Genomic DNA, 17,620 nt, shown 5'->3' on the forward strand with positions numbered 1-17,620 from the left:
AGCCAGGCTGTGCAATGCCCAGAGCATCCCCTGGCTGGGGACTCACCTGCACATTGGGTCTGGAGTGTGTCTTTGCAGAAGGCGCCAGAATCAAAGTCAATCATCTTCAGTTGCAGATGGCCAGGTTGAGGAAGTTGTCCTTGGGCGTCTTCAGCAGCAGCCCATCCGGTACAGCTTCTCCAGGGGCTCCTTCTCCTTCCCTGGAGGTCAGAGCAGGCTGTCAGTGTTCTGCCCAGGGCCCCAGACAACAATGAACCAGACGAGCAAAACCAGGGTGGATGGTGGCCACCAGTGCTTGCCAGAGCACATCTCCAGCTCAGCTCCAGCACAAGAGCTGTGAGCTCCCTTCTGATGATCCCTGCTCAGAGCTACAGGCAGGTCAAGAAACGTCTGGTTTGCTTTGCTTCTAATTGCCAAGAGATGTGTGGAATTGTTACCTGCCAGGCCCCTGGATCAAACTGTGCACATGGATCTCTCCCATCTTCTAGGGCAGATGAACTCCCTGCATCCACGGATCGTCGAAGAGTTCTTCCAACGATGGCCTGTCCAAGGGTTGCATGGACAAACATCTCTTAATAATATCTTGGCACTCTGAGGAGAGAAACCAGAAAATGCCAGTCAGTTGGAGAAGGCTCCTGTCCACTTTTCCCTCCCTGTTCCCGTGCCCAGGCCATGCTGGGTGTGCTCAGATCTGTGCCTAAACTTCCCCAGGAATTCTTTATTTTGGAGGAGAGCAGGAGAGCAGGACATGTGCCACCTCCTCAGCAGCTGCCAGAGCAGGATGCTCATGAGCCTGCTGCTCTCTCCCAACACTGGTATTCCCCCTATGCCATAGAGAAGAGGATTTACCTTGAGAGAGCTGTCGTGGGAACAAGATCCGCCCCCAGATGATCTCCCGGCCCCTCCTGAATGGGTGCTTCCCGCAGACCATCTGGTACAGCAGGATACCCAGGGACCAGACTGTTGCTGCCTCGCCGGTGTAGCGTCTGAGCTGGGTCCATTCTGGTGGGCTGTAGGACAGGGTTCCTATGGAATATAGATGGAGTTCATCGGGGATGCTGCTGCTCCCAGAGCCTCACCCCAGCATCCCTGGGCATGCAGGGGCTGCACCAGTGCACACAGGCTGACCTGCTACCCTCTCGCCAGCATCTGTGACTGGTGTACAAGCTTGGGGCTGGAAAAGAAGCCACTGGGGCTGGAAGAGGGCAGCAGAAGCCCTGGGAATGCCCAATCATGACATGCAAATGAAAAACCCACCCAGTGGTGGGGAAAAACCACTCTCCTCCCTGCCTGCATTGCCCCCATAAAACATTAATAAGCCAAGGCAAACAAGGGGAGTGGAGCAGTCTAAGCCCTTCCTCGCCTGCACACCAAACCAGCCAGGGCACAGGGTCTGACCCCCCTCACTGCTACCCCATGGGGTTTTTGTCAGGCTGGCTGCCCCTGCCCCAGCCCCAGCCCAGGGCAGAGTGGATGCTGAAGGCTTTCGGCAGGGCCAGGACCTGGTCCTCCCACCCAAAAGCAACTTGGCTGAAGAAGCAATCCTATGACCTGCAGCAAATGGGGGAATCCCTGGTGCTACACCCAGGCTGGGCCATGAGGTGCCCAGGAGCAACCCCTGGGACAGCTCACCTGCAAATTTCGTGTAGACTGTGTCCTGGAGGAAGGTGCCAACGCCAAAGTCAATCAGTTTCAGCTGTTCAGTGCACAGGTCAACGATGATGTTGCGAGGTTTGATGTCTCTATGGAGGACCCTGCAGCTGGTGCAGTGCCGCACTGCCTCCAGCACCTGGCAGAACAGCCGCCGCGCCTCCTCCTCCGGCAGGAACCCGCGAGCCAGGATGAAATCACGCAGGTCCTGACAGCGCTCCGGACGCTCCATCACCAACAAGAAGCTGGTGGGGAGCTCAAACCATTCCAGGAGCTGGACGACACCGTGGAACCCAGTGGACACCTTGTCCAGCAGCACGATCTCCAGGGGCGCACGGGTGCCATTGGGCTGCGGGAGGACCACGATGTCATCAGTAGGGCTGAGGCCATGCCAGGGCTCTGGGACCCCTCACCCAGCCCGAGATGCTCTGCGTCCCCCGGTCACCCCACGCCCACTCTAACTCCCTCGAGGCGTCCTGGCAGCTCCCACCCTGCCGGGCCCCGGCTTATCCCCGCCCGGCACGGCCCGGGCCCTGCCGCTGGCCCCACTCACTCACCAACTCGCCCCAATAATGGATGCGATCCCTCGACACACATTTGATGGCAACCTGCGAGAAAGAGAGAGCAACGGACTGAGCTCGCCGCCCGCCCTGCCGAGCCCCACCCTCCTCCTCCTCCTCCTCCTCCGCCCGCCTCCAGCCCCGCCACTCACCGGGGCTCCGTCCGCCAGCCGCGTCCCCGCGTACACGCTGCCGAATCCTCCTTTCCCCAGCAGCTCGCCCAGCCGGTACCGCTCCTGCAGGGCCTCCTGCGCCTTCCCTGCGGGCGACACGCGGCCGTCACCGCTCGGCCCGGGGCCACACACGGCCCCCGACCGCCTGTGCACCGCCCCGGGCCGGGCATCCCCCTCTGAACGGGGCACGGGCGGCTCGGGGCCGGCGGCCGGACTGCCGAGTGGCGGAGCTCGGGCCGGGGAAGGAGCAACGGAGGCGGCGGGAGCGGCCGCGCCGTGTGTGTCCTCCGCGAGCCCCGGGAGGAGCCTGTAACGGGGCCGGAGCTGGGGTCGGGGCCGGGGCCGGGGCTGGGGCCAGAGTCGAGGCCGGGGCAGGGGCTGGGGTCGGGGTTGGGGCCGGGGCCGCGGTCGGGGTCGGGACTGCACCCTCCGTCGGGGCCGGGGCCAGGCTCGGGACAGGCGGAGCCAAAGGGTGGCGATGCCGCCCCAGAGCCAGCCACTGATGCCCGCCCAGCAGCGCCACAGCCACGATGGCGAGAGCCGGGCGGAGGTGAGAGTGCGGCGGGACGCCCAGGGGCGGGGAGGGGGCAGCCCCGGCCGGGGCTGGGGGCGAGCCTGGGGCATGGCCCGGGCTGGCAGGGGGAGAGAGGCACCGGGAAAGGAAGGGACACAGGGAAAAGGACAACGGGAGAGGCTGCGGGACAGGGGGAGAGGGAGAGGACAAGAGGAGAAAGGGAGGGAGAGGGTCCTAGAAACTCTTCTTTTGCTTCTGCTGTCGCCTCTGTCGCCGCTGCCGCCGCTGCCGCCGCTGTCGCCGCTGCAACTGAAGCTCCGGGGCCGTTAGTCCGAGTGGCCGTTTGTCCGAGTGGCTGTTTGTCCATTCCCTGCTCGCCCCCGCGCGCCCCACGGCCGAGCCCCGCGCGCCCCCGGGGGCAGCCCCTGAGTCTGTCCAAACACGGGAACTTTGCCGTGTTCAGCCCACATCCAGAGGCTTGACTGCTGCACAGTGGCACAGCAATCCCCTTGGCTGCTCTGTGCATTGTCCCTGCTGAGGGTCAAACACTACCGGGGCACATACCCTGACTCTAGAATTCATTCCCAACCCAAGCACTGCACTTATGTCTCCAGCATTGCTTTCCAAACAGAACGGGGGAAGACAAACTGCGTGTAACTCATGGTATTTCAGAGAGTCTAAAATTTGCTAAGCCATAGATCTTCGAGGTGAGATCCATTTGCAGTTAATGGCATGGAGAAGTAGTGCAACATGGAAAAGGGGAGCATAGAAATAAATAGAGGAAAACATCGTGGATTGTTTCTTTGCATTTTCATTTCACTTCTTGAAAGCTGTTTCAGTTTTCCAGGAATCTTCTCCACAGTCCTGTTTGCTCAGGAGCAGGACACAGAACTCAGGAGGAAGGGCTCATGGGCTGGGATGGGGGCAGGGAGAGGTCACTCACTGGTCACTGTCATGGGCACAACAGACACAAGTTAGGGAAATTAAGGGAATTGAATTCCAAGCAAATCACAGAATGAGAAGGAGAACTAAAACAAACCCTAAAAACCACCTTGCTCACCCCTCCCTCCTCCCAGGCTCCACCTGCAGCTCCTCTGCTCTCTCTGCACAGGAAATTTGTCACCAGCCACAAACTTTGCTTTTGCCTCATCCCGGGATCTCTTCCCAGAGAGGAAGAACTTTCTCCAGCAGAAATTTGGAGTGCAGCAGCATTTGAGGCTCAGGGTGTTTCTCCTGCAGCTCCTTGTAGGTCTCCTCTTCCCGTGCTGGGTCTCCTGAATCACAGAACTCTGCCAGCTGCAGCTTTACAAATGTCAGTTCAAGGTCTGGATGTTCCTGAACAATTTGCTCGAGGTCCTTGGGGGCTGCATCCAATGCATCCTTCTTGTCTTCCCCCTTTGCATGGAGCCAGTGGATCTGCTGGCCCCTGGCCAGGGCCTGGCAGAGCAGGTGGAACCTGGGTCCTGCTGCAGGAGCTGGGGGAGCTCCAGGACTCGCTCTGGCCGCTGGGGCAGCCACAACACAAGCCGTTCCCAGCCAGGAGCCGAGGGCTCCGTGTGGCTCTGCAGGACCTTGTTCCGGGGGCTCGTCTGGATCAGCGCGGGCAGCTGGGCTGCACTTGGCTTCCTTTGTGTCCCTGCTTCCCCTGGGACAGCAGCTGCCCAGCGCCGAGGGGACAGCAATGGCACCGAGGCAGTTTGGGGTGAGGTTCAGTGTCTGTGCCTGGCAGAAATCCCAAATCCTTCCCGAAGGAGCAGAGAGTGCTGACAGAGCACAGGATGCTCTGCTGAGCACGGGATGGACCAGGGGTGACGTGAGACAAAGCCGGGGTGGGAGTCAGAAATAAAAGGAAGAGGAGAAACCGGCAGGAGAGGAGGAGGAAAGACAGAGGAGGAGGAAGAGCGGATGGGAAGGAGGGATGGAGGAGGGGGAGCGGAAGGAAGAGGATGGGTAAAGGGGGAGGAGCGGGAAGAAGAGGAAGGGAAAGGGAGGAGCAGCTCGAGAAGCAGGAGAAGGAATCACCTCGTGCGTGTATTGTTCTTTGTGTCTGCAACCCTCGGCCCGGGAGCATCGCCCCCCCGGGACATCCCGCAGGTGAGCGGGCAGGGGGTGCTCGGCCCAAATATCTTGGGCGGTGCCTGCGGTTCTTTTTGGGAGGTTGGTGGGATTTTTGGACCTTGTAGGACTCCAGAACGGAGCCCCAGATTTCTTTGGTTGCTCCTGGGAGGGTTGGGGTTTTTCTGTGTACGTTGCGGGGGGTGGGGGGAGGGGACTGGGGCGGATGTTTGGATCTTGCAGGACTCCAAATGTGAGTCGCAAATGTCCCTTGGGTGAATACTGGGGAGTCCCTTAGACGCGAGTTTTTCGGGGGTCCCGGTGGCGTCTGCCGGGAAAAGGGATGGGATGGGATGGGATGGGATGGGATGGGTGGGATGTGGATTAGGGAGTGGGATGAAGTCTGCGGGAGGGGGATGGGTGGGATGGGGCCTGGGATGAGGCAGCCGAAGGTTGGGGGTGATGAAGCCGGGGGGACCCCACTCATTAGGGGCTTGCGGGGTATCCGGCAGCTGTGAGGGAGTTTTGGGGTACCCCTGATCCTTCGGGGGTGGCACTGGCAGCGGGGAGACGTGGCTCCGGCACCTCTGGACCCCACCTGCGCCCCCCCTCGCCCCCAGCGCCCCCGGGAGCGGAATTTGGGGAGGGGGCAGGTGGGGGGCGCCCAGGCCGGGCCCCCCTTGCTGTCCCGGCAACTGGGGGCCGAGTGCGGGGGGAGCCCCGCGGGCATTGCCCGGCCCTGCCTGGCACGGCTGATGCCGCCCGCCCGCGCTGCGCACTGCTCCGGACTGGTGCTGCCAGTGCCGCGCGGGGCGGGGCCGCTTTGGGGACCCCCCAGGGCAGAGCGCTTTGGGCTGCTTTGGGGCTCTGGGCACCTGCAAAACCGGCGCTGGGCACGGCAAGAGCGTGTGGGGGCAGCTGGGGCCCTACTGGTGGCACTGGTGGCGCTGGGAGTCCCCCCGGCCGCGGGGTGAGCGGGGGGGCGCGGTGAGAAGGGGGGCGGGGGCTGGGAGCCCAAATGGAGCGAAATGGGGATTGGGACCCCCAGAGTGGGCAGGAGAGGCCTGGAACCCCCAAAACCAGTCATGAGTGAGGGGGGGTTTGGGATTGAGGGAATGATGGTGCAAGGGCAGAAGAGCAAGGGAAAAGAGGGGGCTGGGACCCCCAAAGAGAACGGGAGGGGGATGGGACACCCCAAATGGAGTCGGGAGGGGTCTGTGGTTTGGGAGAAGGATGGGAAAGGGGAGGAGAGGGGAGGGTAAAGGTGGGGTTGGCATGGAAGCAGGGCAGTTCCATGGGGGTCCAGCCCTGTCCTCCAGCACTGGATCCCTGGAGCAATTCCCTGGGGCTCTGGGGGAGGTGGATCTGCACTGGGGGTCCCCAAGCCCCCTGTCCATCCCTGGGGCTGATCGGGGGGTTCCCCCCACCCAGCAGCCAGTGCTGCAGCAGCTGAGGGGCAGAGGAGGGAGGGAAATGGGGTTCTGGGGTGGGAGCAGGGGAGGAGCGGGAGGAAGAGGAGGGAGGGAGGAGGAGGAGGAGCAGGAAAAGGAGAAGCAGCAGAACTATGAGATTTCACCACCCACTGTGTCTGCAGCACCCCTGGCTCTGGGATCATTGCCCCCCCTGCATTCCACAGGTCACCAGGGAGGGGGAGCTCACCCCAAAGCTCTCGGGGGGTCTCTGGGAAGGGTTTTCGTTTTAGAGGGGTTTTTGGAACTTGGAGATTCTGGAATTGAGCGCCAGATATCTTTGCATGTCCCTGGAAGGGTTTTTTTGGGCCAGAGGGTATGTTTGGATCTTGCAGGACTCCAAAGCTGAGCCATAATTGCACCTTTGGTGGAATATTGGGAGTGGTCCATGTGGGAATTTCCTGGTATTGCCAGGACAGGACATCAGTTTTGGGGATCCCTGAGAGAGCTGAGAGGGTGGAATGCAGGACTCCCGGAGTGTAGAGAGCAGAGAGGGGCTGGAGGGCCCCTGGCAGCCTGGAGGGGTGGGGGAGGCTGGAGATGAGGCAGGGCTGGGACACTGTGACACTGAAAGGGGCGATGGGGAGAGGGGGAAGCCCCGAGTACCTGGAGTGGGGGGAGCCTGAAGAGGGGGACCCTGGGAGCCCTTGGAGACAAAGCACAATCAGGGAAGAAGGGACCCTTGGGAGCACCAAAACCCCACGGCATCCCTAATCAGGACCCAGGAGAAGGGGGATCCCTGGGACCCATGGGAGCCCCAGCAGCTTTGAGAATGGGAAACCCCAGAACCTCAAAGAGAGGAGACTGGAAAGGGGGAACTCCTGAGAGGCTTTTCTGAACTCATTCTTATTTTAGGAGGATTTTACAGACACAAAACAGCCAGTGACTTCTAGAGATAGACTTGGGCAGGAGGAACCTCCAACGCAAGGCACTCACACCTTTTTTTCACCCAAACAAGGATTTCCGATTCCCAAAACTTGGCCAGATGGAGGAGGAGGCTGTGAGGAAGAGGAAGATGCCTAGGGACAGCCAGGCAGGTGAGGAGGAAGTCACTGCCCCTTTCCCCATCTCTTCTCCTCCATCTCCCAGCCCAGCATCGCCCCTGGCTGCAGGACAGCCCTGCTGCTGACACTGTCCTGGTAGGGATGGACTGGGGGGATCTCCTTGCCCTTCCCTCTGGCATGGAGGCAAATCCCAAATCCTCTCCTTGTCCTTCCTTCCCCAGACAATGAGCTGAGGAGAGAGACCAGGGAGGACAAGTCCTTACGGCAGAACCTCATGGACGAGGCCATTTTGAGCAGTTCCATGACCCAGGAATCCAACCAGGAGGAAAAGCTCCAGAGATGCTGCTCAAGGAGGGGCTGCAAACCCAGCCCAGGGTGCTCTGAAGAACAAAGACCCACCCTTTGCAAGGAAGTTGGCAAGAGTTTCAGCCGGAGTTCGGAGCTGGAGATTCCTGAGAAGCTTCATGAGACCGAGAAGCCCTACGAGTGTGGGGAATGTGGGAAGAGCTTCAGAAAGATCTCCCAGCTTATGGTCCACTAGCGGATCCACACCGGGGAGAAGCCCTATGAGTGTGGGGAATGTGGGAAGAGCTTCAGCACGAGCTCTACCCTGATCTGTCACAAGAGGATCCACACAGGGGAGAGGCCCTATGAGTGCTCCAAGTGTGGGAAGAGGTTTCAGACCAGCTCAGATCTCCTCCTCCATGAGCGGATTCACACAGAGGAGAGGCCTTTTCGCTGCCCTGACTGCAGGAAAGGCTTCAAGCACAACTCCACCCTCATCACCCACCGGTGCATCCACACTGGGGAGAGACCCTATGAGTCTCCCGAGTGTGGGAAAGGCTTCACCACAAGCTCTAAGTTGACCAGACACCAACGGAGCCACCAGTAAGGGAAGCCCTGCGAGTGCCCCGAGTGGGGGAAGAGCTTCATGCACTGCTCCGTATTCATCCCCCATTGGAGGACCCAAATTGGGAAGAGCCCTGGTGACCCACACTGCCAGTGACCCAGTGTTGTGGTTTGACCCTGGCCAAATGCCAGGCACCTACGAAATCTGCTTTCTCTTCTCTCCCCTGCTGCAGCTGTGCAGAGGGGAGGGGGAAAAAAAACCCTAACACACACACACAGGGCTCATGAGTCGAGATAATGAACCAGGCAGGATGCAGTGAAGGGCAAAACAGGCTGAGAACTTAAAGATGCAAAGTGATTTCTTGGTAACCTAACCCTAAACAGAGTCAGAGGAGGCAAATGAGAACTAAAAATAAGCTCTTAATACACTGTTTCTCTGCTCACCCCCCTCCCTCTTTCCCACCAATAGCACAGGGGGTTGTGGTGGGCAGGGTATGGGTTTTTTTTGGTCAGTCCGTGACCAAAATTTCTTCCGCTGTTCAGGGAGAGGAGTCCTCTACTTAGCCATGGGTCCCTCCCACTGGAGACAGTCCTCTGCAAACTTCTTTGCTGTGGGTCCAATCTCTCAAGCAGCAGCCGCTGGAATCTGCTGTCCCATGAGTTCTTGTCCACAGGGTTCAGACCTCTGAGCCCAGGCCAGGCTGTTTCCATCCCAAGGAACAAGGCCTTTCCCTGCACTGGGACTCCCACTGGATCACAGCTTCCTCCAGGCATCCACCTGCTCCTCTAGCGTGAGCACCTCCCCACGGGCTGTGGGTGGATCTCTGCACCCCTCGTGGACCCCATGCTCTGCACCCCTCTGCTTCCCCATGGTCCTCACCACAGCCAGCAGAGGATTTTCAGCTCCGGTGCCTGGAGCACCTCCTCCCCCACCTTCTCCACTGACCTTGGTGTCTCCATGTTGTTTTCCCTCACATATTCTCACCTCCTCCTCATCCTCTGTCTAAAAAGAAGTGCTTGCTCACATAGATTTGATTTCTTCTTAAATATGATATCACAGAGGTGTAACCAACATCTCTAATTGGCCCAGACTTGGCCAGCAGCATGTCCATCACCTTCAGACCCATCAGAGATTGGCTCTGCTGGACATGGTGAAAACTTCTAGAACATTCATGCAGGACACACAGGAGCCATTTTTGTGCCCCTCCCCACCCACTAGCAAAAACTGGGCTAAGCAAAACCACCTCATGAACACAGGGGTGAGTTTTCTCCCAGCCCTTCAGCCACTTCTTCAGGCCTACCACAACAGCTTTTGAAGGGTTTAAGTTTCCCCTAGATGCTAAAGATAGCTTGCTGATGTTCTGGGCTAGGCAAAACTAACATACTCAGGTTGGGAAGGTACCTGGCTGGTGGCTTCCATGTCCTCCTGATTCCCTGTGGCCACCTGGACAAACACAGGGGCAGGAACATCCATCAGGACTCAGATAGACATCTAAAATTCATTGGGAAGAGCTGATTTATTAATGTTACACCCTAAAAATTGTTACCTGCTGTGTAATTGTTTCTTCTGGTGGCATCAAGAAATGATGGATGATCTTGGAGGTCTTTTCCAAGCTGAATAATTTCCTTCTTCACCTTGTCAGATCAACCAAAGCTGAGGTAAAATAAAGAAAATAAACAAAGAGATCTAAAGCTGCACCATTTTACTGTGCATTTGGGGGTGAATGTGGGGTTGAGGGGAATATCCATGAGGATTTGGATGTTCTGGGGCTGCCCAGGCTGGGGGACAGGACAACAGTCTCATAGTTGTGCTGGCAGAATGTGTCCACCTGAGCCCATCTGTTGTTCAGGAATTCCAATTTTCTGTCCCAGTTCCTGGCCTGGGTCTCCCCATGTGGGGTGTGCCCCCCAAAGTGCCCAAATCACTGCTGAAGTGCCTGAGCTGCTCCCAGCTGTGGATGTTCCTGTCCACCAGCCTCTCCTGGTCAGTGCCATGGGGGGTGGGAGGAGGTTTAGGGAATCCTGGGGGGATTGGGAGGGGCTTTTGTGGCTTTTGTGGGCATTTGTGGTGCTGAGAGGGAGTTTGGCAGGCTCTGTGAGAGAGGTTTGGGGTCCTGGCTGGGCTGTGTGACTTGGAGAGAGTTTGGGTGGGTGTAGGGGGAGATAGGAATGGGGTTATGGTGGCTCTTCGGTCCATTGATATTGCAGGGAGTGGTTTGGGAGCATCCTAGGAGGAGCTGTTGGGTGGTTTTAGGGGCCTGGGAGTGGCTGTGGGGCTGGGAGGGGGTTTCTGAGTGGTCATGACAAACCCAGACCCCCAAAGCTGCCACCATACCCCACCCCCCAAGGTGCAGCTGGGGTTTGGGGGCTCCATGTTGGAGTTCATCCTCCTGGCTCTGCAGGAGAAGGTGAAGGGTGTCCCCAGGGGTCATGTGTGTCCCACAGAGCATGTGTGACCCCCATCCCAGTGTCACCCCCTTTTCCCTCCCCACAGGGCTCCTGACCCAGCTCCTGCTGCCCCCAGGAGGGAATTTGGGGAGGGAGCAGAGGGGGTGCACAGCCCCCGCCGGGGGATGACCCTGAGCCAGCGCCCTTTGTTTAGCACCAACCTGGGCTTGGGGCTGCAGGAGGAAGAGGCCAATGGGAAGCAGATCCTGCAGGTGGGACAGTGCTTGGGCTCAGGGCAAGGTCCTGCCCTGCACACCTGGCTCAGGTGTGACACTGCCCCGGGAAGGGAGCGGGACATTCCCATCCCCACGGATCAGGGCTGTGAGCAGCACTTGGAGCACAGACATGGAAGTACTGGGAGGAACTGGGAGCACACTGAGGGTGGGAATTATCCCCACCACCACCTTTCCAGGGCAGCCCTGGATCTGAGAAATGCTCATTAGGCCTCAGCCTTGGCCAACAGCCCCTGGGCTCAGCTCCTCTGCAGCTGATCACAAACACCGTCTGCTCCCAGGCACTGCTGCTGTCCAACCAGCTCCTGGTTGCTTTAGGAGCAGCCTTGGGAACTGTTTTCCTTCCCTCAGTGGCACAACATCCCTGTTCTCACAGTGTCAGAGAAAGCTGTTGATGTGAAGTGCAGCCAGGATGGAACATTGCTGTGACTAAAGCCCATCTCTTGGGGCCCTATCAACAGGGCTCCAAAAGGAGCCCCTTGGAGCTCTCCTGGAGCAGTGAGCTCCCTCTGAGTGGGGCCTCTCCGAGCCAGGAACTCTCCCGTTTGCTGCACTCGGGGCATCCCCGAACAACAAGGGACCCTGGGCCGATCCCCCCACTGCTCCAGGCTCAACCCTTCGCCTGCTGGGGAGATGCAAAAGCATCCGCAGTGAGCATTTCCCTGGGTCCAGGGCAATTTCTGACAGCTCCCTGGCACTGCCTCTTTCTGTCTGTTTGCACACACGTGTGCCTGTGCTCTGGAAATGGGGGAGAAATGCTGCTCTGGGAGGTGTTGAAGTGCCTTGGATATCTGAGTGAGTGAGGCCTGTAAGTGAGGTTCAGTCATAAGGTATGAGCTAAGTGAAATGCTGCTAAGGGTTGTTCTTTTGCTAAGTCTGTGATTTTAAGGTATAAGTTCAGGTTAATGTAGAAGTTAAATGCTGTTAAGCTTGTGGACTGTTAAGCTTTTAGACACGATTTTTTTTATCCTTGCCCTCACTGTCCTTTTGTCACACACCTAAACACACACACACATACAGGGACAGTTCTCAGTTCATTTCTGGTTTGATTGCCTGGATTTGATTGCTTCTGTTGTTGATTTTCTCCCCTGGTGTGCCTGAACTGTCCAGTCAGGAGCAGAGTGACTCTTGCCAAGGAACTTTGTTATGCTGTTGCTTAATGTTAAATCTGGTTTTGCTGATCCCTTGCTGGGGATTTTTTAAGTGCTCTCAAGCCCTCATTTGTAAAAGAATGAAGGAGCCCTGGGCCAGGCTCTCCTCCTGGGGGACACGGGGACGCTGAAGGGGGTCCCTGTCACCCTGTCCCGCCCCCCAGGGCCCTGTCCCCCCTGTCCCCATGTCAGGCTCTGGGGGTCAATCTCGTGGAACATCCTCTGGGGGAGGCTGTGGAACTGGGGGGCAGGGGGGGGACCTGGGGGGACAGGGGACCCTGCTGTGCATGAGCAGTGTTGGACTTGTCTGGGGGAACTGTGAGGGGGGCTGGGACAGAGTGACCTCCCCAGTGACCTCACACAGCCCAGTGATGTCACACATCCATTTTGTTCTGTCACAGCCCTCTCTATGATGTCACAGTTGATGCTGCGATGTTACACAACCTGCCCTCAGGTGTCACACCACCATTCTATGATGTCACAGCCTACTCAGTGATGTCATAACCCCTCTGGGATGTTACCTAACAACCCTGTGATGTCAAAACCCAATCTGTGATGTCACAGCATTCTCTGTGACATCACACAGCCTGTTCTTTGATGTCACAGACAACTCTGTGATGTCACACAGCCACATTATGATATCACATCCTGCTCTCTGATGTCAGACAGAGCCAATCCTCTATGATGGCAGAATCTGCTCTGCGACCTCACAGCGCTCTTTGTGATGTCACAGCCCACTCTGTGTCACAGCCTGCTTTATGATGTTACACAACCAACCTGTGATTTCACAGCCCAGTCTATGATGTCACAGTCAGCTGTGTGATGTCTCAACCCACTCTGTGATGTCACAGCCCTCTGTGACATCACAGCTCACTCTATGTCATACAGCGACACTGTGATGTCTCAGCCTGCTCTGTGATGTCACACAGTCACCTCTATGATGCCATAGCTTCTCCATGACCTCACACAACCAACTCTGTGATGTCACACAGCTCCTTTCTGACATCACAGCTGCTCTGTGGCTCTCTGACACAGCCCCAGAGGTGCCCATGGCTATGACACAGCCCCCTCTGGGCCATGGCACAGCCCCTGCCAATGCTGAGCACCTGTGAGCTCTGGGTGTGCCCTGCTCGTGTCCCTGAGATGGCCTGGCAGTGCCCCAGCCCTGCTGGGCTGTGCACAGGAGCTGCTCCTGGCCAGAGCTGTCTCTCTGCAGCGCTGCCGCTTGCCAGGGGCTCCTCTGTGCCAGGAGCCCAGCCCAGCCCAGCTCAGCAGCACAGGAATGACTGGAACGAGGGACTTGAATGACCCTCGTGGGGCTTTGGTGCTCAGGCCCTGAACATCAGCCCCTGAGAGGGAGCTGCAGAAACCTCTCAAGTATTCAAAGGCAGAATTGAACTCCAAAGTTCCTGATATCATAAATGGGTCCCACTGAGGGACACAACTGAGAAAGTGTTCCCATGTCCCAGTTGGAGGAGGAAAGTAGAGACAGGGATGACAGGTGGGGACAAAGAGAAGCCAAGTCTTTCCGCCCTTGGGAACAGCACTGTCTCTGCTACCAAGGGCTACGAGGAAACACCTTGTCCTGAGGCACTGGGCCCTCCTGGCACAGCCCCAGCAAGGCTGGGCACTGTCACCCCCTTGTCCTACCCTCAACATCCCCACCCCACATCCCAATGGCCTCGAGGATCTGCTGGAAGGAGTCCTGGGGAGTCTTTGGCAGGAATGGCCCTGGGGGGCTTCTCAATGCTCCCAGGGACTGCAGGTTTTTCAAAGGACTTTAGGTTTTGGTGTTTGGAGGTCTGGCCTGGTCAGAGAAGCTGTGCCTTGAGGTCTGACACAGTGTGGTCACCCTTGCTCCCCATTCCCAAACCCCATCCTTTCTCTCCTCACGTACTTGTGGATTCCTTTCCTTGGAGAACTGGCTGCACACAGGGAAAGAGAGGTTTTACTTTTTTTTTTTTTTTTTTTTTGAAGCAGTTTAAATCTCCTAAGTTTCCCCATTGAAAACAGACACCCTCCTCCAGTGTGTCCCAAGTCCAAGCTACAACCAAGAAGGTTCCCCTTCTCAAAGGCAGAACCATGCAAGGAATGTTTTAGACCTTTGGACACCTTGGTTCCACAAAGCCTTTTTGTGTCCCAATGATCCCTTGGTTCCATGAGGTTCCATAGTGTCCCAATGGATATTTGGTTTCATAGAGCCCCACAGTGTCATAATGCCCTTTTTGAGTCCATGAGGCCTTGCTCTGTCACATGGACTTTTGGTTCCATGAGGTTCCATACTCTCAGCAATGGTCTCCTTAGTTCCAAAGTGTCACCATGGACCCTTGGTTCCATGAAGCTCTGCTGTGTAACAAGGCTCTCCTGGATTCCATGAGGAATACAAAAGCTTTGCATAAACAATGAGCAAGACCATGGCCTCCTTGGATCTGCACTGTCACAATGGACAGTTGGTTCCATGAGGTCCCATACTGTCACAATGGATATTTGGTTCCACAGGGTGCCACAGTGTCACCATGGTCTCCTTGGTTCCACAAGGCCCTGCAGTGCCACAGTGGCCCCCAGGTTCCATGAGGCTCCACAGTGTCACAAGGGTTTCCTTGGATCCATGTGGCCCAAAGTGTCACAGTGGTCTCCCTCCTGCAGCTACCAGCAGCCAAACCCACTACTGTCACCCAATCTGCGGGAAAATAAGAAAAACTCTCTAACACTGTATTTGAAGTGATAGAGAATCAGGCATTACTTTATTTGCTGGCCAGGATGTGCCTAGGAAAGCATTCCAAGAACACATAGCCTCAGAGAATTTTCTCCCAAATTTTATACAGTCAAAACTCTTGCTGCAGATGGTATCTGGCGAATGTCTGTGATAACCCCATGACCTGTGGATGTCCAGTTGGTGCCACAATGTCTCGAGGATGTTCTGTTAATGGTCTTTATCTTTCTGGTTATCTTCGGGGTTTACTCCCAATCCGTGGTATGTTAATCCCATCTCCTTAGGGTGATACTATATCTCTAAAAAAACTAAAGAAAAGCTCCTTTCCCCAAGTAAAGTCAATTAAAGCTAGCTAGAGAGATACAATAAAATTTCTTAAGTTATATTTTTTTTCTGACACTACGAGGGCCAAATGCCTGGGAAGAAGGAGAAAGGGAGGCACTTTTGGAGTGCTGGTTTTTGTCTTGCCAGGTCACAGTGACATGGGATGTGGCCCTGCTGTCCTGGAGATGGCTGAACACAGCCTGGCCATGGGAAGGGGGAAAAGACAACAACCTCTGTTCATGGAACTACAGCAGCACAGAGGTCAGGCTCCAGAAGGCTGGGTTGAAAAGACTGTCACCAGCACAGGAAACACCAATGTAGGACATTTTCTGGAAAGCTGACATTTTAGGGCATTCTTTTATACAGGGACGCAGCACCAAATATCAAGATTGACAGTTTCAGCTTTCTGCATGCCCTGAGAACAGCTGGAATCTTTTCAGCAGTGTGTGCTGTTCCATCCCTTGCTTAGGGTGAGGATGTTGGATCTCTCAGCAGGCTCTGCTCTCCTGGGGGCTGATCTTCCCAGGCAGGCTCTAAAAGCAGAATAAAACAGCAGCGTAAGGCACAGCACAAAGGAAGCACTGGGCTGATCACATTAAAACTGCCCTGCAGGGACATTTCACGGCTGACCCTCTGCAGCCCGGGCTGCAAACAAAGCCGCTCGGGCCGAGCACAAGATCCCCACAGAGCGCTGAGCAACAGCCGGAGCCCAGCAGGGCCTTGGAGGAGGCAGGGCGAGCCCCGGGCCGGGTTCCAAAGGGGCTGCGGGGCTGGGGGCGATGGCGCCGAGTGCCCTGCCCGTGTGTGCCCTGGGCTCTGCGGCGCCACGGGGACACAGCCCGGGGCCGGGGCTCGGTCCTGCTGCCCCCAGGGCGCTGCCGAGGGCTCCCCGCCCGCCGGGGCCGGGGCGGCGCTGAGGGAGCGGCGCCGCCATTGCTGCCGCCATTGCTCAGGGGCGCTGAGGGGAGCGCGGCTCCCGCCAGCCCTGCTCGGCTGTGAGGGGAGAGAGAGAATAGAGAGAGAGGGAATGGAGAGAGAAAACAGACAGCGAGAATAAAGATAGAGAGAGTAAAGAGAGAGGGAATAGAGAGAGAGAATAAAGAGAGGGAGAATAAAGACTGAGAGATTTAAGACAGAAAAACACAGGGGATAAAGAGAGGATAAAGACAGAGAGAATAAAAGCAGGGAATGAAGGCAGGATATAGACAGAATAAAGACAGAGGGACTAAAGAGAGAGGGAATAGAGAGAGAATAGAGTGAAAGAAAAGACAGAGAGGATAAAGGCTGAGAGAGTAACGACAGACAGAAAAAAGAGGGGATAAAGACAGAGAGAATAAAGACAGGCATTGCTGCTATAGAAGGTCCGTGCAGTTCCCAATGCCTTCGGACAGCTGCCCAAATGGCCGTCCTAAGGGTGTCACCATCACCACTTGGCTGACCCAGGGCCAAAATCCCCTGTGGAGATACTGGGACCAAAGTTATGTGAGCTGTGATGCCAAACACAAGGGGTTTAATCTCTGTGGGATGAAGAAACAAGTTTTTCTGTCCATTTGAGAAAGAAAACAGCTTTCGATTGCATCAATCTGTTGTACATGGCATTCAAAAGGCATCATAAATACTAAAAAGAAATTATGATAAATATCTGTGGTTTAAAAGACATAAGTAGTTAGAAGCAACATACATACTGACCAAAGATTAAATAAAAGAAAAACTATTGTGTTAAAAAGTCTTCTGCAATTTTTCAGTGGTTGTCCTTTATTTTTTAAGCTTTTAAATTGGTTTCCTCTGTACTGCTTTTGTGTCTTGCACACATGAAGGTCTGTTGTCCATTCCAAGAAAAAGGCATCCATTAGTAGTCAAGATGTGTTGAATTCAGGGAAACAGTGTAGGTGACACACTTCTAGCAATGCCACAGACTAAATCACTGAATTTTTTTAAGAAATAGCCCTTTTTCTAGCACACCTTTCACCTGTCGCTATTGGTGTCTCAGGTCTGTGTTTCAGTTGTTGCCAAAATTCACCGCTGGTGGAACAATTTCTCTTTGCTTCGCTGCCCTGTGCCAGCAGCCCCTGATTGACCCAGCAGAGAGCCCAACCTGCAGGTGAGACCTCACCTGATATTCCCAAAGTCTCTGATCTGGGCTGGAGCCAGGGCAAATCCAAGCCAAAGACCCTGCCATGATTTTTGTTCCCAATCCATGGGCAGCGAGCACAGCAATGCTGCTGTGCATTGTCCCTGCTGAGGGTCAAACACTATCAGGGCACATTCCTTGTCTCTAGAATTCGTGCCACACCCAAGCACTGCACTTATGTCTCCAGCATTTCTTGCCAAGAGAAACAGGGCAAGACAAACTGTGTGTAGCTCATGGTATTTTAGAGTGCCTAAAACTTGCTGAATCATCGTCTTAGAGGTGAGATCCATTTGGAATTAATGGGATGGAGAAGTAACACAACATGGAAAAGGGGAACATAGAAATC

General features: G+C 56.1%; 3 protein-coding genes across 3 annotated transcripts in view; 1 reads left to right on the top strand and 2 right to left on the bottom strand.

Annotated features, from left to right (window-relative positions):
- LOC146420853 (uncharacterized) overlaps positions 1-17,620 on the bottom strand; it is a 116,614-nt gene that overhangs the window by 57,784 nt on the left and 41,210 nt on the right. The window lies entirely within an intron of this gene.
- Positions 154-3,853, bottom strand: LOC146420858 (serine/threonine-protein kinase pim-1-like). The gene is made up of 8 exons (XM_085047948.1): positions 3,841-3,853; positions 2,636-2,882; positions 2,363-2,528; positions 2,208-2,258; positions 1,633-1,999; positions 850-1,026; positions 438-591; positions 154-200 (listed from the first exon to the last, which is right to left on the bottom strand). Exons 1-7 carry the CDS (start codon positions 3,851-3,853, stop codon positions 485-487), a joined length of 1,128 nt encoding a protein of 375 aa, XP_084904074.1. The 3' UTR covers positions 154-200; positions 438-484.
- Positions 4,900-9,108, top strand: LOC146420859 (uncharacterized). Its single transcript, XM_085047979.1, has 3 exons — positions 4,900-4,991; positions 7,380-7,458; positions 7,647-9,108. Exons 2-3 carry the CDS (start codon positions 7,407-7,409, stop codon positions 7,964-7,966), a joined length of 372 nt encoding a protein of 123 aa, XP_084904105.1. The 5' UTR covers positions 4,900-4,991; positions 7,380-7,406; the 3' UTR covers positions 7,967-9,108.

The sequence above is a fragment of the Lichenostomus cassidix genome, unplaced genomic scaffold (genome assembly GCF_008360975.1).
Source record: "Lichenostomus cassidix isolate B80296 unplaced genomic scaffold, HeHo_3.0 HiC_scaffold_45, whole genome shotgun sequence".
NCBI lineage: Eukaryota > Metazoa > Chordata > Aves > Passeriformes > Meliphagidae > Lichenostomus > Lichenostomus cassidix.

Bases quoted from the DNA above. Each gene is read 5' to 3' on its own strand.
- LOC146420858 (XM_085047948.1), bottom strand. The intron at 2,000-2,207 runs GTGAGTGAGTGG...GTCCTCCCGCAG, and splicing joins TCCATTATTGGGGCGAGTTG to CCCAATGGCACCCGTGCGCC. The intron at 1,027-1,632 runs GTGAGCTGTCCC...TATATTCCATAG, and splicing joins AGTCTACACGAAATTTGCAG to GAACCCTGTCCTACAGCCCA.
- LOC146420859 (XM_085047979.1), top strand. From the start codon at position 7,407: ATGGAGGAGGAGGCTGTGAGGAAGAGGAAGATGCCTAGGGACAGCCAG. The intron at 7,459-7,646 runs GTGAGGAGGAAG...TTCCTTCCCCAG, and splicing joins GCCTAGGGACAGCCAGGCAG to ACAATGAGCTGAGGAGAGAG.